General features: G+C 44.4%; 1 protein-coding gene across 1 annotated transcript; it reads left to right on the top strand.

The window, feature by feature from the left end:
* The first annotated feature begins 289 nt into the window (after positions 1-289).
* LOC143973760 (resistin-like gamma) lies at positions 290-11,737 on the top strand. Its single transcript, XM_077474604.1, has 4 exons — positions 290-430; positions 1,043-1,173; positions 10,315-10,392; positions 11,473-11,737. Exons 1-4 carry the CDS (start codon positions 399-401, stop codon positions 11,601-11,603), a joined length of 372 nt encoding a protein of 123 aa, XP_077330730.1. The 5' UTR covers positions 290-398; the 3' UTR covers positions 11,604-11,737.
* The last annotated feature ends 4,861 nt before the right edge of the window (positions 11,738-16,598 follow it).

Genomic DNA, 16,598 nt, shown 5'->3' on the forward strand with positions numbered 1-16,598 from the left:
TCTGGGAAACACTTTTTGAAAGATAAAAAGTGCATTTTATATGCAACTATATGGATCAGACCAAAATGAGGGACAAATGAGGGGGAAAGAGGGACAGAGGGACATTCCTCCAAACCGGGGACAGTGCCTCGAAATCAGGGACAGTTGGGAGGTATGGAGCATGCCATTACAATCCTGCAGATATACACACTTGTGTTTGTGTGAAATCTTGGAGTGTCAGCTCTGTGGGCTCACATAAGATATGATTGTATCTGGGAGGATACACATTCCTTTCTGTTCCCTGCAGGGAGGGGGCTGGACTCCAGCAGGGGAGGGGTTATTGAGGGAGATGACTCTTTCCCTGCTGTGATTGGTGGAAGGTCGGTCCCCATCAGGTATATAAGTGTCTCCTCACCTTCATGAGATATAGAACTTCACTCATATCCATCAGGTAAGTGTTATGGGGGGGAGGGGGTCTTAGTCCTGTATGGGGGTCCTGAATCTTTATATCACTGGGATAATGATGGGTTACTGGTGTACTGTCTCCCTTTATAATGTTGGTGCCGAATAATTCCTGAATAATGATAATAATACACCATATATAGAGCTCAGGGGGGATTTACTAAAGGAGTGGAGCATGGTCCCTCTTCCAATAGTCCCCATTACTATCTATATAGGAGAGTCTATGGGACGTCACCAGAAGTAAATGTTGGGGACAAATTCTTCTTCTGTAATTTATCTATAAAGTTGCTCCAGGTTTATCCAGTTTAGTTAATCCCTAAAGTTGGTGAAATGGATTATTATGGAGGAAGAAGCCAGAGGAGGAACGTCTCACCATAACTGGTACTTCATGTTCCCGGGGGAAACTTCTCCGCGTTGGGGGCGGAGCCGGGAGAACGTATCAGTAAGGAAAAGTGAAATGATTTTGTCTTCCGATGTAGACGGATGTTGGGATTTCTTGTGATGGTCTCTGTTATTCGTGTCGTATTTGGTGTCGCGGTTGTCCACCATATTTGTATAGAGAATCTGTATTTATGGTGAGATATCATCCCGTTCTCCACAGATTCTCCGTCCCTCTCGGGTGTTCCTGGACTCTGAAGATGAAGATGAAGCTTCTGATTTGTTTCTGTCTCCTGTATGTGGTCACAGCAAACGACAGTTGTCCCGCCCTCACCAACGCCATGAAATCTGCGGGTAGGTCACACTCTAATCAGAACACATTTTTAATCTTCTATGCATCTTCTTGCTGCATAATGGGGGGGGGGGGAGCCCACAAGGTACTTGGAACCCAACATGTGGTAATCTTAGTAAATCCTAATTATTACTGACTGGAGTTAAATAGTGGTGGTGAGTAGGGATGAGCCGAACACCCCCCGGTTCGGTTCGCACCAGAACTTTCGAACGGACCCCAAATTCGAACGAACTTTAGAACCCCATTGAAGTCTATGGGACTCGAACGTTCGAAATTAAAAGTGCTAATTTTAACGGCTAATATGCAAGATATTGTCCTAAAAAGGGTTTGGGGACCTGACTCCTGCCCCAGGGGACATGGGTCAATGCCTAAAATGTTTTTAAAAATGTCCGTTTTGGCGGGAGCACTGATTTTAATGACGATTAAAGTGAAAAAAAAAAAGTGAAATATTCCTTTAAATATGGTGCCTGGGGGGTGTCTGTAGTATGCCTGTGAAGTGCCACGTGTTTCCCGTGTTTAGAACAGTCCCTGCACAAAATGACATTAAACGGAAATAACACCATTTAACCACTACAGCCCCGAACCAATAAACACCTTAAGGACCAGAGGTCTTTTTCCAATTTGGCACTGCGCTGCTTTAACTGGTAATTGCGCGGTCATGCAATGTTGTACCCAAACGAAATTTGTGTCCTTTTCTTCCCACAAATAGAGCTTTCTTTTGATGAGTATAAGAAAAGGTATTCCTGCGCCTAATCAGAAAGTAATCTAATTGTTGCACCGCTGCACACACTGAGATGGGGTACTCGAACCCCAATTAAAGAAGACAGAAGGTAAAAGAGTAGTGGTGCGCAGTACTATAGTGAAGAATCTAGTTAGAACAGGTTTAATACATTCAATAAGTGCTCAAAAGATTAGATGATAAATATAATGTCGTCTCCACTAAAAGGTAATAAATAGAACGTAGAAAAAAACAATATATGTATAGAGAATATATATATATATATATATATATATATATATATATATATATATATATATATATATATATATATATATATATATATAGTGAGAAACCCTCACTACTATGCGTAGTAGTATTTTGAGTAATAAACGAGTGGATAAGAAAAAAATACTAATAATTAAAACTGGTGATCCCAATGCGATTTTTATAAAAGTAGCAAAGTTGCATAAAGTGACAGTGCTGAATATAAAGAAGGTCTGTGAAAATAACTACTACTGCATTTTGAAGTGACTAAAATACTATACATAAAGTAGTGGACAAAATATAAAATATAAAGTGATTCACCATGCGATTTGTTAAAATGACAAAAATCGCATAAAAAGTGCTAGTGCTGAACAATAAATAGATCCGAAAAGATATATCTGCTAAACCAAAGTATATGTGTAACAGTGTACAAAAAAAAACAATCACTAGCTGGATAAGGCAAAAGATGCAAATAATGCTTGCCTTGTGACTAAAGAAATCGCATATGGTGTCAAAGCCAAGGGAGGGTTAAACAAAGTGACTCTGTGCGGGTGTCTTATACCATAGACTTAGATATCGGTGCAGTGCACTAAATAAAATCATAGAACCAAAAGATTAAATCAAATTGTTGAATCAAATTTCTTTTGATGGTATTTGATTGCCTCTGCGATTTTTATTTTTTGTGATATAAATGGAAAAAGAACGAAAATTTTGAAAAAAAAAGATATTTTCTTCTTTTTGTTATAAGAAAAATCGAATAAACTAAATTTTAGTCATACATTGAGGGCAAAATGTATTCAGCCACATGTCTTTAGTAAAAAAAATGTCAATAAGCGTATATTTTTTGGTTTGCGCAAAAGTTATAGCGTCTACAAACTAGAGTACATTTTCTGGAATTTACACAGCTTTTAATTTATGACTGCCTATCTCATTTCTTGAGGGGCTAAACCCCCCCCCCCCCCCCAAATGACCCCATTTTGGAAAGTAGACACCCCAAGGAAATTGCTGAGGGGTATGTTGAGCCCATTGAATATTTATTTTTTTGTCCTAAGGGATTGAATAATGACAAAAAAATAAATAAAAATTTTACAAAAAGTTGTTACTAAATGATATATTGCTCACACATGACATGGTTATATGTGGAATTGCACCCCAAAATATATTCTGCTGCTTCTCCCGAGTACGGGGATACCACATGTGTGGGACTTTTTGGGAGCCTAGTCGCGTACGGGACCCCGAAAACCAATCACCGCCTTCAGGATTTCTAAGGGCATACATTTTTTATTTTACTCCTCACTACCTATCACAGTTTCGAAGGCCATAAAATGCCAAAATAACACAAAACCCCCCAAATGACCCCATTTTGGAAAGTAGACACCCCAAGCTATTTACTGAGAGGCATGTTGAGTACATGAAATATTTTATATTTTGCCACAAGTTGTAGGAAGTTAAAAAAAAAAATTTTTTTTGCACAAAGTTGTCACTAAATGATATATTGCTCACACATGCTATGGGCATAAGTGAAATGACACCCCAAAATAAATTCTGCTGCTTCTCCCGAGTACAGGGATACCACATGTGGGGGACTTTTTGGGAGCCTAGCCACGTACGGGACCCCGAAACCAAGCACTGCCTTCCGGATTTAAATATAAAATGCTACCAAAAAAACTGTTAGCGATGGCAGGGATCAGGCCTGACTCTGCGATCGCTGCAGTTATGTGTTTAGTGTTTTGTAAGTGACAGTGATCGATCGATACTGCACTGGGGTGGGCTGGGCGGAGGGGCAAAACGCAGGTGCCAGCAGGTATCTGGGCTGATCCCGCTAACAATGCTTTTTTTTGGAACCCTAAACTGCTGGGGACGCTAGTATAGATCTGATCAGATCAGATATTGATCTGTTCAGATTCTATACCACTACGGGAGGTGTATGCTTTGCGTGTGGGTGTTAGCGGTACTGGCACTAACCTAGCGCTGCCTGGGGTGACGCAGACCCTGACCCTAAAACCTAATTGATATCACCCGCCGGGTGATCAGGGGGTTAAACCTTTATTGGGTAATAAATGGTGGGTGCCCTGATGCTATAAAAAGCAAACTAACCAGAGTCACCCGTAACACTTATACGGTGATCAGTGGTGAAAGGGTTAACTAGGGGCAATCAGGGGGTTCAAATTTTTATTAGGCAGTATATGGGGGTCCCTGGCGCTATATAAAAACCTGACGGGGAACCTAAATAACTAACTGGCTAACCAGCGTCACCAGTGACACTTATACTGTGATCACTGGTGAAAGGGTTAACTAGGGGCAATCAGGGGGTTAAAACCATTATTGTGTAGTATATGGGGGTACCTAGCGCTATAAAAACCTGGCGGTGAACCTAAAAAAATAACTAGCTACCTAGTGACAATAGCGACCTTAATGCAGCGATCAGAAAAATGATCGCTTAGTGACACTGGCAAAAGGGGGTGAAAGGGTTAACTCTAGGGGCAATCAGGGGTTAAATCTTTATTGGGGGGTGATAGGGGGCTACCCTGGACCTAACACTAACTGCCCTGACAGTTTTTACTTTTACAACTGACACTGAATGCAGTGATCAGTAAATATATGATCAATGCAATCAGTGACACTGTGACTGGGGGGGGGGGGGGGAGGGGGGATTGGGGGGGGTTTGTGTACCTATGTGTCAGTGTAGTGTTGGTGCACTTTCTTTTTGTCTTCTCCTCGTAGTCCGGTCAAAAAGACCGCCCCGAGGAGAATGACATCACTTCCTCCTTCCTGTGTAAACAATACACAGGGGAGGAAGTTCGTCATTGGCCAGGAGCGATCGAGAGGAGGTGGCCAGAAACCAACGGCCGTCCCCTCATCACGGATCGCTCCTGGGACGGAACGGACCGCAGTATCCAGCGGGAGGGGGTCCTACCGGACCCCCCACCCGCTGGAAGGCAGGCACGTACATCTACGTGCTTGTGCCTGTCTGTGCCATTGCGATGACGTATAATGGCAATACGGCGGTCCTTAAGTGGTTAAGACACGGCATTGTGGGCACACGCCCGCCGCGTGCTCCATGACTGTGCCCCGCAGACTCAATATCCACTGGGGGGGCCCACGATGGTGCACCAGAGCAGAAGAACGGGGAGATGCTGATGTAAACAAGGCATTTCCCCCTTCCGCCTAGTGACAGGACAGGGATCACAGCTCTCTGTCATGTTGTAGTGAGCCCCTCCCACCCCCCTACAGTTAGAATCACTCCCTAGGACACACTTAACCCCTTCACTGCCCCCTAGTGTTTAAGCCTCTTCCCTGCCAGTGTCATTTAAACAGTAATCAGTGCATTTTTATAGCACTGATCACTGTATCAATGACACTGGTCACAAAATGGTGTCAAAAGTGTCCGATGTGTCCGCCATAATGTCGCAGGCATGGTAAAAAATCGCAGATCGCCGCCATTACTAATAAAAAAAAAAAAATAATAATAATAAAAATGCCAGAAAACTATCCCCTATTTTGTAGACGCGATAACTTTTGCACAAACCAATCAATAAACGCTTATTGCGATTATTTTTTTTTTTTTTTTTTTTACTAAAAATATGTAGAATACGTATCGGCCTAAATTGAGGAAGAATTTTTTTTAATATATATATTTTTGGGGGATATCTATCATAGCAAATATTAAAAATATTGCTTTTTTTTCCAAAATTGACAGCCTTTTATTGTTTATAGTGCAAACCAATCACTATACGCTTATTGCGATATCTTTGGTAAAAAAAAAAAAAAAAATGTAGAAGAATATGTATCGGCCTAAACTGAGAAAGAAATTATTATTTTATTTTTTGGGGGATATTTATTTTAGCAAAAATTAAAAAATATATATATTTTTTTTTTTCAAAATTGTTGCTTTTTTTTATGTTTATAGAACAAAAAAAAAAAACGCAGAGGTGATCAAATAATCAAATACCACCAAAAGAAAGCTCTATTTGTATGGGGGGGGGGGGGAGGACGTCAATTTTGTTTGGGCACGACGTCGCGCGCAATTATCAGTTAACCATTTCCGGACCGCTGCATGCCATTAGACGTCCTCGCTTTTCGAAGGGGGATATTGTTGTTATGGCAGAAGCTAGCTGCCACAACCCCAGTATCCTCCTCAGCCGGCGGTCCGGTTTCCGATAAGAGTGGTGTCTGTGGCGGATTCGCCACGAGATCATTTTTATCGGCGGCGAGAGAGGGTCTCCTGCCACGCTTCGGTGCCCTCCGCCGCTTACAGCAGTGGCAGAGGCGATTGGATGTTCTCCCTTGAGTGAGGGGAGAGACGGCCCCCGCCCGTCTCCATACCATTGCAGGGCGGAAGTGACGTCATAACGTAGCTCTTGAAGGGCCATTTAAAAAAAATAAAATAAAAAAAATAATAATTATAATTTTTTCAAATAACAATTTTTTTTTTTTTAATTGCATTTAAGTCCAAATATGAGATGTGAGGACTTTTTGACCCCCCGGATCTCATATATAAGAGGACCTGTCATGCTTTTTTCTATTACAAGGGATTTTTACATTCCTTGTAATAGGAATAAAAGTGACACTTTTTTTTTTTTTTAAACAGTGTAAAAATAAAAGGTAAAATAAATAAGAAAAATAATAAAATTTCTAAACGCACCCTGTCCCGCCGAGCTCACGTGCAGGAGCGAACCCAGGCGTGAGTAGCGCCCCCCCATTTGAAAACAGTGTTCAGACCACACATCTGAGGTATCGGTGGAGCAAGAGCGATAATTCTAGCCCTAGACCTCCCCTGTAACTCAAAACATGCAACCTGTAGAATTTTTAAAAATGTTGCCTATGGAGATTTTTAAGGGTAAAAGTTTGTCACCATTCCACGAGCGTAGGCGCAATTTTGAAGCGTGACATTTTGGGTATTAATTTACTCGGTGTAACATTATCTTTCATAATATAAAAAAAAAATAAAAAAATTGGGGCTTACTTTACTGTTGTCTTATTTTTTTAATTAAAAAAATGTACATATTTTTTTTTTTTTTTTAAAGTGCGCTTGTAAGAACGCTGCGCAAATACGGTGTGACAGAATGTATTGCAACGACCGCCATTTTATTCTCAGTGTTAGAAAAAAAAAATGTATAATGTTTGGGGGGGTTCTAAGTAATTTTGTAGCAAAAAAAAAAAACAGTTTTTAACTTGTAAACACCAAATCTCAGAAAGAGGTTCGGTCCTTAATTGGTTAAAGCGTCGCAGTGCCATATCGCATAAAGTGCTCCGGTCAGGAAGGGGGTAAATCCTCCCGGGGGCTGAAGTTTTTAAAGCGGAACTGCGGCCTGCTCACATAATTTGTAATACATTTTTTTTTTGGCATTCTGAAGCTTCCCTCCAACCACTTTTCATATTATTTTATATGTGTCACGCTTTCTAGACGACTTCGCTGCATGGCTACTACTAGGGATGGGTGAACGGTTTGGGCCGTACTTTGGTTGTTTGGATGTTCTGCGAACACGGAATAATATGTGGTGTTCGGGGAAAATTCCAAAGCCGCCGGAACACCGTTAAAGGGACACGAACATGAATAATAGAAAGTGCTAATTTTAAAGGCTTATATACAAGTCATTGTCATAAAAAGTGTTTGGGGACCCGGGTCCTGCCCCACGGGACATGGATCAATACAAAAAAAAGTTTTTCAGTGATTTTAATAATTCTTAAAGTAAAACGAAAAAAGGTGAAATATTCCTTTAAATATGGTGCCTGGGGGGTGTCTGTAGTATGCCTGTGAAGTGCCACGTGTTTCCCGTGTTTAGAACTGTCCCTGCACAAAATCACATTTCTAAAGGGAAAAAAGTAATTTAAAAGTAGTACTAGCGCTAGTTCCGGCTATTAGTGAATTGTCGGGTCTCGGCAATACAGATAAAAGTCATTAAAAGAAACAGCATGGGATTCCCCTACAGTGCATTACCAGGCCCTTTAGGTCTGGTATGGATTTTAAGGGGAACCCCGCGCCACAATTAAAAAAAAAAATGGCGTGGGGGTCCCCCCAAAAATCCATACCAGACTCTGAGCACGCAACCTGGCAGGCCACAGGAAAAAAGAGGGGGGTAGGGCGAGAGTGCGCCCCCCCCTTGCTGATCTGTACCAGGCCACATGCCCTCAACATGGGGAGGGTCCTTTTGGGGTAGCCCCCCCCCCAAAGTACCTTGTCCTCATGTTGATTGGGACAGGGGCCTCATCCCCACAACCCTTGCCCCCTGGTTGTGGAGGTCTGTGGGTGGGGCGCTTATAGGAATCTGGAAGCCCCCTTTAACAAGGGGACCCCCAGATCCCGGCCTCCCCCCTGTGTGAAACGGTAATCGGGTACCCCTACCATTTCACAAAAAAAAAAGTGTCAAAATGTTAAAAAAAGACAAGACGCCCCAAAGCACCCTCTCCATGTTGAGGGCATGTGGCCTGGTACGGTTCAGCAGGGGGATGCTCTCTCGCCCCCCCCCCCTCTTTTCCTGCTGCCTGCCAGGTTGCGTGCTCAGATAAGGGTCTGGTATGGATTTTTGAGAGGACCCCCACACCATTTTTTTAAAAAAAAAATTGACGCGGGGTTCCTCTTAAAATCCATACCAGACCTGAAGGGTCTGGTATGGATTTTGAGGGGGACCCCTATGCCATTTTTAAAAAAACTGGTGCAGGGTTCCCCTTAAAGAGGTTGTAAAGGGAATTTAAAAAAAATAAAATAAAATAACAAACTTTGTGTTGCATTGACCCATGTCCCCTGGGGCAGGACCCGGGTCCCCAAACACTTTTTAGGACAATAAATTGCATATTGGCCTTTAAAATTAGCACTTTAGATTTTTCATCTTCGTGTCCCATAGACTTTAATGGTGTTCACGTGTTCTGCCAAATTTTTTGCCTGTTCGGTATGTTCTGGTGCAAACCGAACTGGGGGGGGGGGGGGGGGGGTGTTCTGCTCATCCTTAATGGCTACCCTACTTTCTCTCCTCTGAAGTGCGTGCCATCATCCAAGGTGACTTTAACATTCCAATCAATGATAATACTGCAACCACTTCTCAACTACTCAACCCAACCTCCTCTTTTAAATGGACACAAACCACCACTCACTCCAACAGCAATACTCTCAACCTCGTATTCTCCCATCACGGCACTCCCTTTCCTCTCTCTGATCACAACCTTATCCGTTTTACACTCTCCTACATCCCATGCTGCCAACCCACAAACCACGACCCGCAGAAACCTTCACAACCTCAACCCTTCCCTTCTTCACTCTGCTACTGATGGTCTTTACAACATAATCTCACCCCCTGTCCTGTCCAGACCTAACCACTTCCATCTACAACATCAAGTTGTCATCCCCCCTAGACATACTTGCTCCTCTTTTTACACGCAGAACAAGGCCCCGTCTGCCACCACCCTGGCAAACAGACGACACCAGAAGTCTCAAGAGATGGCACCATGTTCTTGAGCGAGCGCGGTGTAAATCTAAGTCCCTGCAAGACTTTACCCTCTACAAATCTGCCCTTCTCACATACAACTCCTGCCCCCACACTGCTAAACATACCGACTACAACACTCTTATCAAACCCTCTCATCCAAACCTGGTCAACTCTATTCTACCCTTAATTCCTTACTTCACCCCCCACTGCCCCCACCCACCAACTTGCTTACCGCTCAACAGATTGCCAACCATTTCAATAGAGATATCCAACAGTTCATGGGGGGCAGTGCCTACAGACATGGGGCACCTTGATTGGCTGATTCTAACCTGTTATTCATGTAACCAATCCCATCACTCCATATTTATGTGTTCTCTCATCTCAGAGGGCTGAAACCCGCACACATCTCATAATTTCTGCTTCCCATCATCTATGTTCTCATTATGGAGATCCTATACAGAGGGACCTGTCTATAGAGATCTGCAAAAAAATCCCCCCGCTTCTACCGCTGCCCTTCTCACTGGCTTTTCTCCACTTTATGAATATTTTACACAAAGTCACAACCTCAGGGGGAGGACAGTTGATCTAACAGAAATGTTACATCAACTGTCTCTGAGTAATGTGTTACTCCATCATGGTATAGCTGCCACCTGGCTACACTAGTGTTGGGGGTGGGGACGGCTATATCTTCTCATTTACATTAGTAGGTTCCTCATATCTCTCTTCTCTTCCAGCTTCCACAGTCCTGGCGAACAGTAAAATTGTCTGCACCAGCGTCAGCCAAGGAGGAGCACACGCTTCCTGTCCTGCAGGTAAGTGACCACAAGACCTCATAAAGAACTTTTTATCAGTGTGAGAGAGACGTGTTCTTCACTCCAGACCACCCATGAGGTCCTAGAGATCTCAGACCACCCATGAGGTCCTAGAGATCTCACACCACCCATGAGGTCCTAGAGATCTCACACCACCCATGAGATCCTAGAGATCTCAGACCACCCATGAGGTCCAAGAGTTCTCAGACCACCCATGAGGTCCAAGAGATCTCAGACCACCCATGAGGTTCAAGAGATCTCAGACCACCCATGAGGTTCAAGAGATCTCAGACCACCCATGAGGTCCAAGAGATCTCAGACCACCCATGAGGTCCAAGAGATCTCAGACCACCCATGAGGTCCAAGAGATCTCAGACCACCCATGAGGTTCAAGAGATCTCAGACCACCCATGAGGTCCAAGAGATCTCAGACCACCCATGAGGTTCAAGAGATCTCAGACCACCCATGAGGTTCAAGAGATCTCAGACCACCCATGAGGTTCAAGAGATCTCAGACCATCCATGAGGTCCTAGAGATCTCAGACCACCCATGAGGTCCAAGAGATCTCAGACCACCCATGAGGTCCAAGAGATCTCAGACCACCCATGAGGTTCAAGAGATCTCAGACCACCCATGAGGTTCAAGAGATCTGAGACCACCCATGAGGTCCAAGAGATCTCAGACCACCCATGAGGTCCAAGAGATCTCAGACCACCCATGAGGTTCAAGAGATCTCAGACCACCCATGAGGTCCAAGAGATCTCAGACCATCCATGAGGTTCAAGAGATCTCAGACCACCCATGAGGTTCAAGAGATCTCAGACCACCCATGAGGTCCTAGAGATCTCAGACCAAATATGAGAAGAAGGACTGTTAACAGCCCCCCCCCCAGCAGAACAGAGTGGGGGCAGTCTAACAAATGACAAAAGGGAGGGCTGGACATTCACCTAAAGCCTCTATATGAAGGTATTTTTGGGGTACACCTCGGGGGCTCCAATCTTCTGTATATTGCGGTGTCTGCATGTATGATTGTAGAATGTTATAATGTTTCATCACTGCCTCTTCTTCTAACTTCTCAGGTTACATCCCCACGGGGTGTTCCTGTGGGAGTGCCTGTGGCTCGTGGGACATCCAGTCTGAGAAAACCTGTCACTGTCAGTGCAAAAAAATCGACTGGACATCGGCCCGCTGCTGCAAGATCGCTTTCTAAGTAGAGTCTGACCACCAGAGGGTGATGGGAGTGACACCGCTGAATGATCTCTTCTATCACAATAGCTCCACATCACATCTATTATATGGCTGTAGAACGGCTGAGGGGGTCCAATAATAAAAGGTTGAAGTTTATACTTTGTGATTTCTTTTGTGGCAAATAAAGTTTTCCTGCAAATGTTGTTCAGTTACTCCGCCCTAAACCCAAATTCTCTCCTATTATTCCTCACAGTGGGAGGGCGGAGTCGGGGTGACATCACAGGTTCTCCCCAGTTTTAGCTGGACCTCACCAATCAGGTTTTATAGATCCTCCCCCTGAGGTTGTGACTCTGTGTAAAACATTTATAAAGTGAAGAATATTCAGTGAGAAGGGCAGCGGTAGAAGCGGGGGGATTATTCTGCAGATCTCTATAGACAGGTTCCTCTGTATAGGATCTCCATAATGAGAACATAGATGATGGGAAGCAGAACCCAAAACCTATGAGATGTGTGCGAGTTTTAGCCCTCTGAGATGGGAGAACACACTAATATAGAATGATGGGATTGGTTACATGAATAACAGGTCAGAATCAGCCAATCAAGGAGCCCCATGACTGCAGGCACTGTCCCCCATGAACTGTCAGTCAGATGGACTCTTCCATGGATCCATCGGGGAGGGCAACGGAGTTTTAGTTGTTTTCATTGTCTGAAGCAAAGAGTTATAAATCTGACAACACTGAGCAATATGATTGGTTGGGTCAGTAGAAAAATATTGCATTGTGGCCACTAGATGGAGCTGAGGAACATAGGAAACAAACATCTTGAGAATGCCACTGGGAATGCCCAAATAATTGTAACTATTGGTTACATTTAATTGCAAAATCCCACTGGCAAACTCCAGAAACTGAGCAAACCATGATCCCTGCAGGATAACTGTCAGAGTATCTACAGAACATGGTGATCAAAGCTGAGAGCTGAGGGCACTGAGATCTGTACTGGTCACTGCTGGGGACACTGAGATCTGTACTGGTCACTGCTGGGGGCACTGAGATCTGTACTGGTCACTGCTGGGGGCACTGAGATCTGTACTGATCACCGCTGGGGACACTGAGATCTGTACTGGTCACTTCTGGGGGCACTGAGATCCGTACTGGTCACTGCTGGGGGCACTGAGATCCGTACTGGTCACTGCTGGGGGCACTGAGATCTGTACTGGTCACTGCTGGGGTCACTGAGATCTGTACTGGTTCCTGCTAGCAACTCTGAGTGTTGTGCTGGTCACTGCTGGGGACACTGAGATCTATACTGGTCACTGCTGGGGTCACTGAGATCTGTACTGGTTCCTGCTAGCAACTCTGAGTGTTGTGCTGGTCACTGCTGGGGACACTGAGATCTGTACTGGTCACTGCTGGGGTCACTGAGATCTGTGCTGGTCACTGCTGGGGACACTGAGATCTGTACTGGTCACTGATGGGGACACTGAGATCTATACTGGTCACTGCTGGGGTCACTGAGATCTGTACTGGTTCCTGCTAGCAACTCTGAGTGTTGTGCTGGTCACTGCTGGGGACACTGAGATCTGTGCTGGTCACTGCTGGGGACACTGAGATCTGTGCTGGTCACTGATGGGGACACTGAGATCTGTGCTGGTCACTGATGGGGACACCGAGCTCTAAGAGGTCAATGTTGCCACTAGGGAAGGGCGAGCATAAGTTCGGGCCGAACATTTGCCTGTTCACCAAACACCTGAATATGCAGGGTGTTCACCCCGCCGAACACCCTGCACTGCACTGTGGGCTGCACAGTGCATCCTGCGCCCTGATTGGGCAAATCTTTGCCCAATCAGGGTGGAGTGTAAGCTGGTTGTTAAGGAGCGAGGCCACAAAGCCGTCCACAGCGTATTTAACAACCGATAAGTCATCAGCTGTCAATGGGGAAAAAAGTTCCGGTAAAAAAAAAGCCTATGTGCCTGGATAAGGGTCTGGTGTAGATTTTGGGAAGGACCCCATGCCTTTTAAAAAAAAAAAAATAATAATAATAATAGCCGGGAGCCAGCAATTGCAACCATGAGTAATTTTAAATGGGATTTGACTTTTTTTTTTCTTTTTTTTTTTAGAAATGTAATTTTTGCTGCAGCAGGTTCTATACATGGTACAGATGCGCCACTTTACAGGTAGACTAAGGGGACCCCCCAGTCGCTATATTTAAAGGAATTTTTCATTTTTATTTTTGCACTTTAAAAATCATTAAATAAACTTCTCCTGAAAAACAATTGTTTTTACTTTATTTTTTCCATTGATACATGTCCCCCAGGGCAGTACCCGGACCCCCAGACCCCTTTTATGGCCAAAACTTGCATATAAGCTGTCAGAATGGGCACTTTTGATTTTTCCTGTTCGGCTCCCATAGACTCCAATTGGATTTGCGGTTCGGGTTAGAACTTTTCCCCTGTTTGTGAGTTCTGTTGCGAACTGAACAGGGGGGTGTTCAGCCCCTATCTAGTTGCCATTTCAAGTGGAAATGTAGCAAACCCTTCAATTAATTCTGTAGTTAATCTAATGGCAGTCTACTAACAATTGTATACATCACATGTGTCAAACACAAAGCCCGAGGGCCGGATTCCGTCATGCCAGGCCATTTCATGTGGTCCTCACACCCCTCCTGCAGCTATTGCACCCCTGGTCTCCATCCCCACCTTGTCTCAGCACTCAGCAGCAGAGAGGAGGACAGAACTCCTCCTACAGATCCTGCGCCTCTGTGTGCAGCTTAAGCCCCCCCTCATCTCCACCTCCCCTGGTCTCAGCAATCAGCAGTCTCCAGCCCTCCTCTAGTCCTCCTCCAGACCCTGCACTTTCTGCTTTCCAGCTCTGCCCCAGCTTCTTTGCAGGAGCAGCACAGGGTAAGGGCGGCACTGTGATATAAGGGAGGGTGGGGTGCTCTGGAAGCTTGACTTCTGATGATGTTTTTTTATTTTTTTTAAATCTGATGTAAGGGGGTGGTGGGGTGCTCTGGACATCTAGTCTTACACATACAACCGGGCCCTTGAGGGCAACCATTAATCTGAGGTAGCCCGTGATGAATTCCTAGTATACGTCCTTGCGTCAGTCAACAAGTAAGTGGTTTCAAACATGAACCCACACCTGACATGTTTCGTCTTATGATCGATGACTTCCTCATAGGTTTCAAACATAGAGCTATAATCAGACTAAAAAACAAAAAAAAAGTATAAAACTTGTATAAAAAAAAAATGGGCGGACTTGATGGACCACTTGGTCTATTTTCCCCGGTAATTTTTCTATGTTTCTTTGTTTCCTTACTATAGTGTTTGGTAGGATCCAAGGGTTTTTACAGGCGAGGGATTACACTCCAACCCCCAAACTGATCAGGGGGAAATAAAGCTCCCTCCCTTCATCCCCCACTACACCTCTCACACATGTACTGGGGGTACCCAGCCGGCGGCATCACATGGTTGGCCACAAGTGTGCCGTGTGAAAAAAAAAAATTCTCCCCCCCCCCCCCCCGCTATCCAATGAATTGAATATAAACAATAAATTATATAAAATATGTTGCCGCTAAGCCTCTGTGTCACAAAACTGGTCGAGGCCGAGCGGACAAGAGGGCTGTCCTTACACCTCTTGTCCTTTTTCCCCTGGGAATGATGACCGGGTATAACAGGGCACAGAGTGGCACGGGTGCCTTGTAGGAAATCTGGTTTGAACACTTGGAAGCAGAAGTGGAGCTGGAGCAGGCCCACTGGCAGTAGGAAGATACTGGATCTCAGGTGCACGGTCAGACAAGCAGAGGTCACCAACAACCGGGCAGCAGGAACACAAAGTCAGGAACCAGGAGCAGAGCAGAGTCAGAGCCAGGCCAAGGTCAGCATCAAGCGAGCAGAAGGTGTACTGGGTAGGCAAGAAGGAAAGTCGGGTCACAAGTCCGTGTCAGCGATAGAAGTTCAGGAACAAGCGGGAGGGACAAGCCGGGTCAGGATACAGATGAGAACGGGATCAGGTCACAAGCACAAGGAGCTGATGACCACTCAGCACTGAACCTGAGTCCTGCAAGGCTTTAAATAGGCCACTAGGAACCAAAGTCCATCAAACAAGCGCACACACACACACGCACTGAGCACGTGCAAATGTTAATGTGCATGTGTGCGTTCCCGTAGAGGTCCTAATGCTGTGTACAGTTCTGTAGACTGTTCTGCATTTATACACATTTCTTTGAGCGCGGGAATTCCTTTGAGCGTGACTTTCCTGACACTCTGCCATGTGTTCCCACACCCATAAGTTACGGAATATCCAAAGTGCAGCTCAATAATGCAAAACAAAAGTAAGTTTGCGTCATCAAACGTATTTTATAAGCTAAAGAATGATAGCTAAAGAATGATATAACACACACAACTCCAGTGCAGACAGTGTTATCGCCTCTTAAAATAGTAGTACATCGCTCACTCAAGGATAGAAATCAGCTCTTCTAATATGTATAAAGATGGCTTACTTCCGGTTCAAGGCATGGTGATGTCACTTGGCCCCACCTCTGACGTGTTTTGTCTTATGATCAATGACTTCCTCATAGGGAAAAGGGGTCATGACGTTCAGGATCTTATTTATACACACCCTGAGTTTACTATTCAACCAGACAACCGGGGGTCGCATAATGCGTTCACTAGAGGCCAAATAAGGTGGCACCTCGTAGCCCAGCCACTATATACCAAAAAACAAACAAACACAACCATAAGTATAGAACCCCCCATCACTTGCCGACAATAGAGGTCAAACCAGGGTGCCATTTTAAAGTCTAATTCGGACCCAGCACCCTTTTATATTTGTAATGACATTTAAACCAATATACACCTCAATCGAAATGAAAACAGGGAGGAAAAAAAAAAAATGAATAAAGGGCCAAAATAAGACATATCATATTGAAGAAATAGCCCCATGTACATATATATAGTTCACATAAAATCACAAAAGCTAAAAAAAAAAAAAAATACTAATAGATACAAGCGCTTTAT

The sequence above is a fragment of the Lithobates pipiens genome, unplaced genomic scaffold (genome assembly GCF_037356315.1).
Source record: "Lithobates pipiens isolate NorthernLeopardFrog02 unplaced genomic scaffold, aLitPip1_a1.2 Scaffold_95, whole genome shotgun sequence".
Lineage (NCBI taxonomy): Eukaryota > Metazoa > Chordata > Amphibia > Anura > Ranidae > Lithobates > Lithobates pipiens.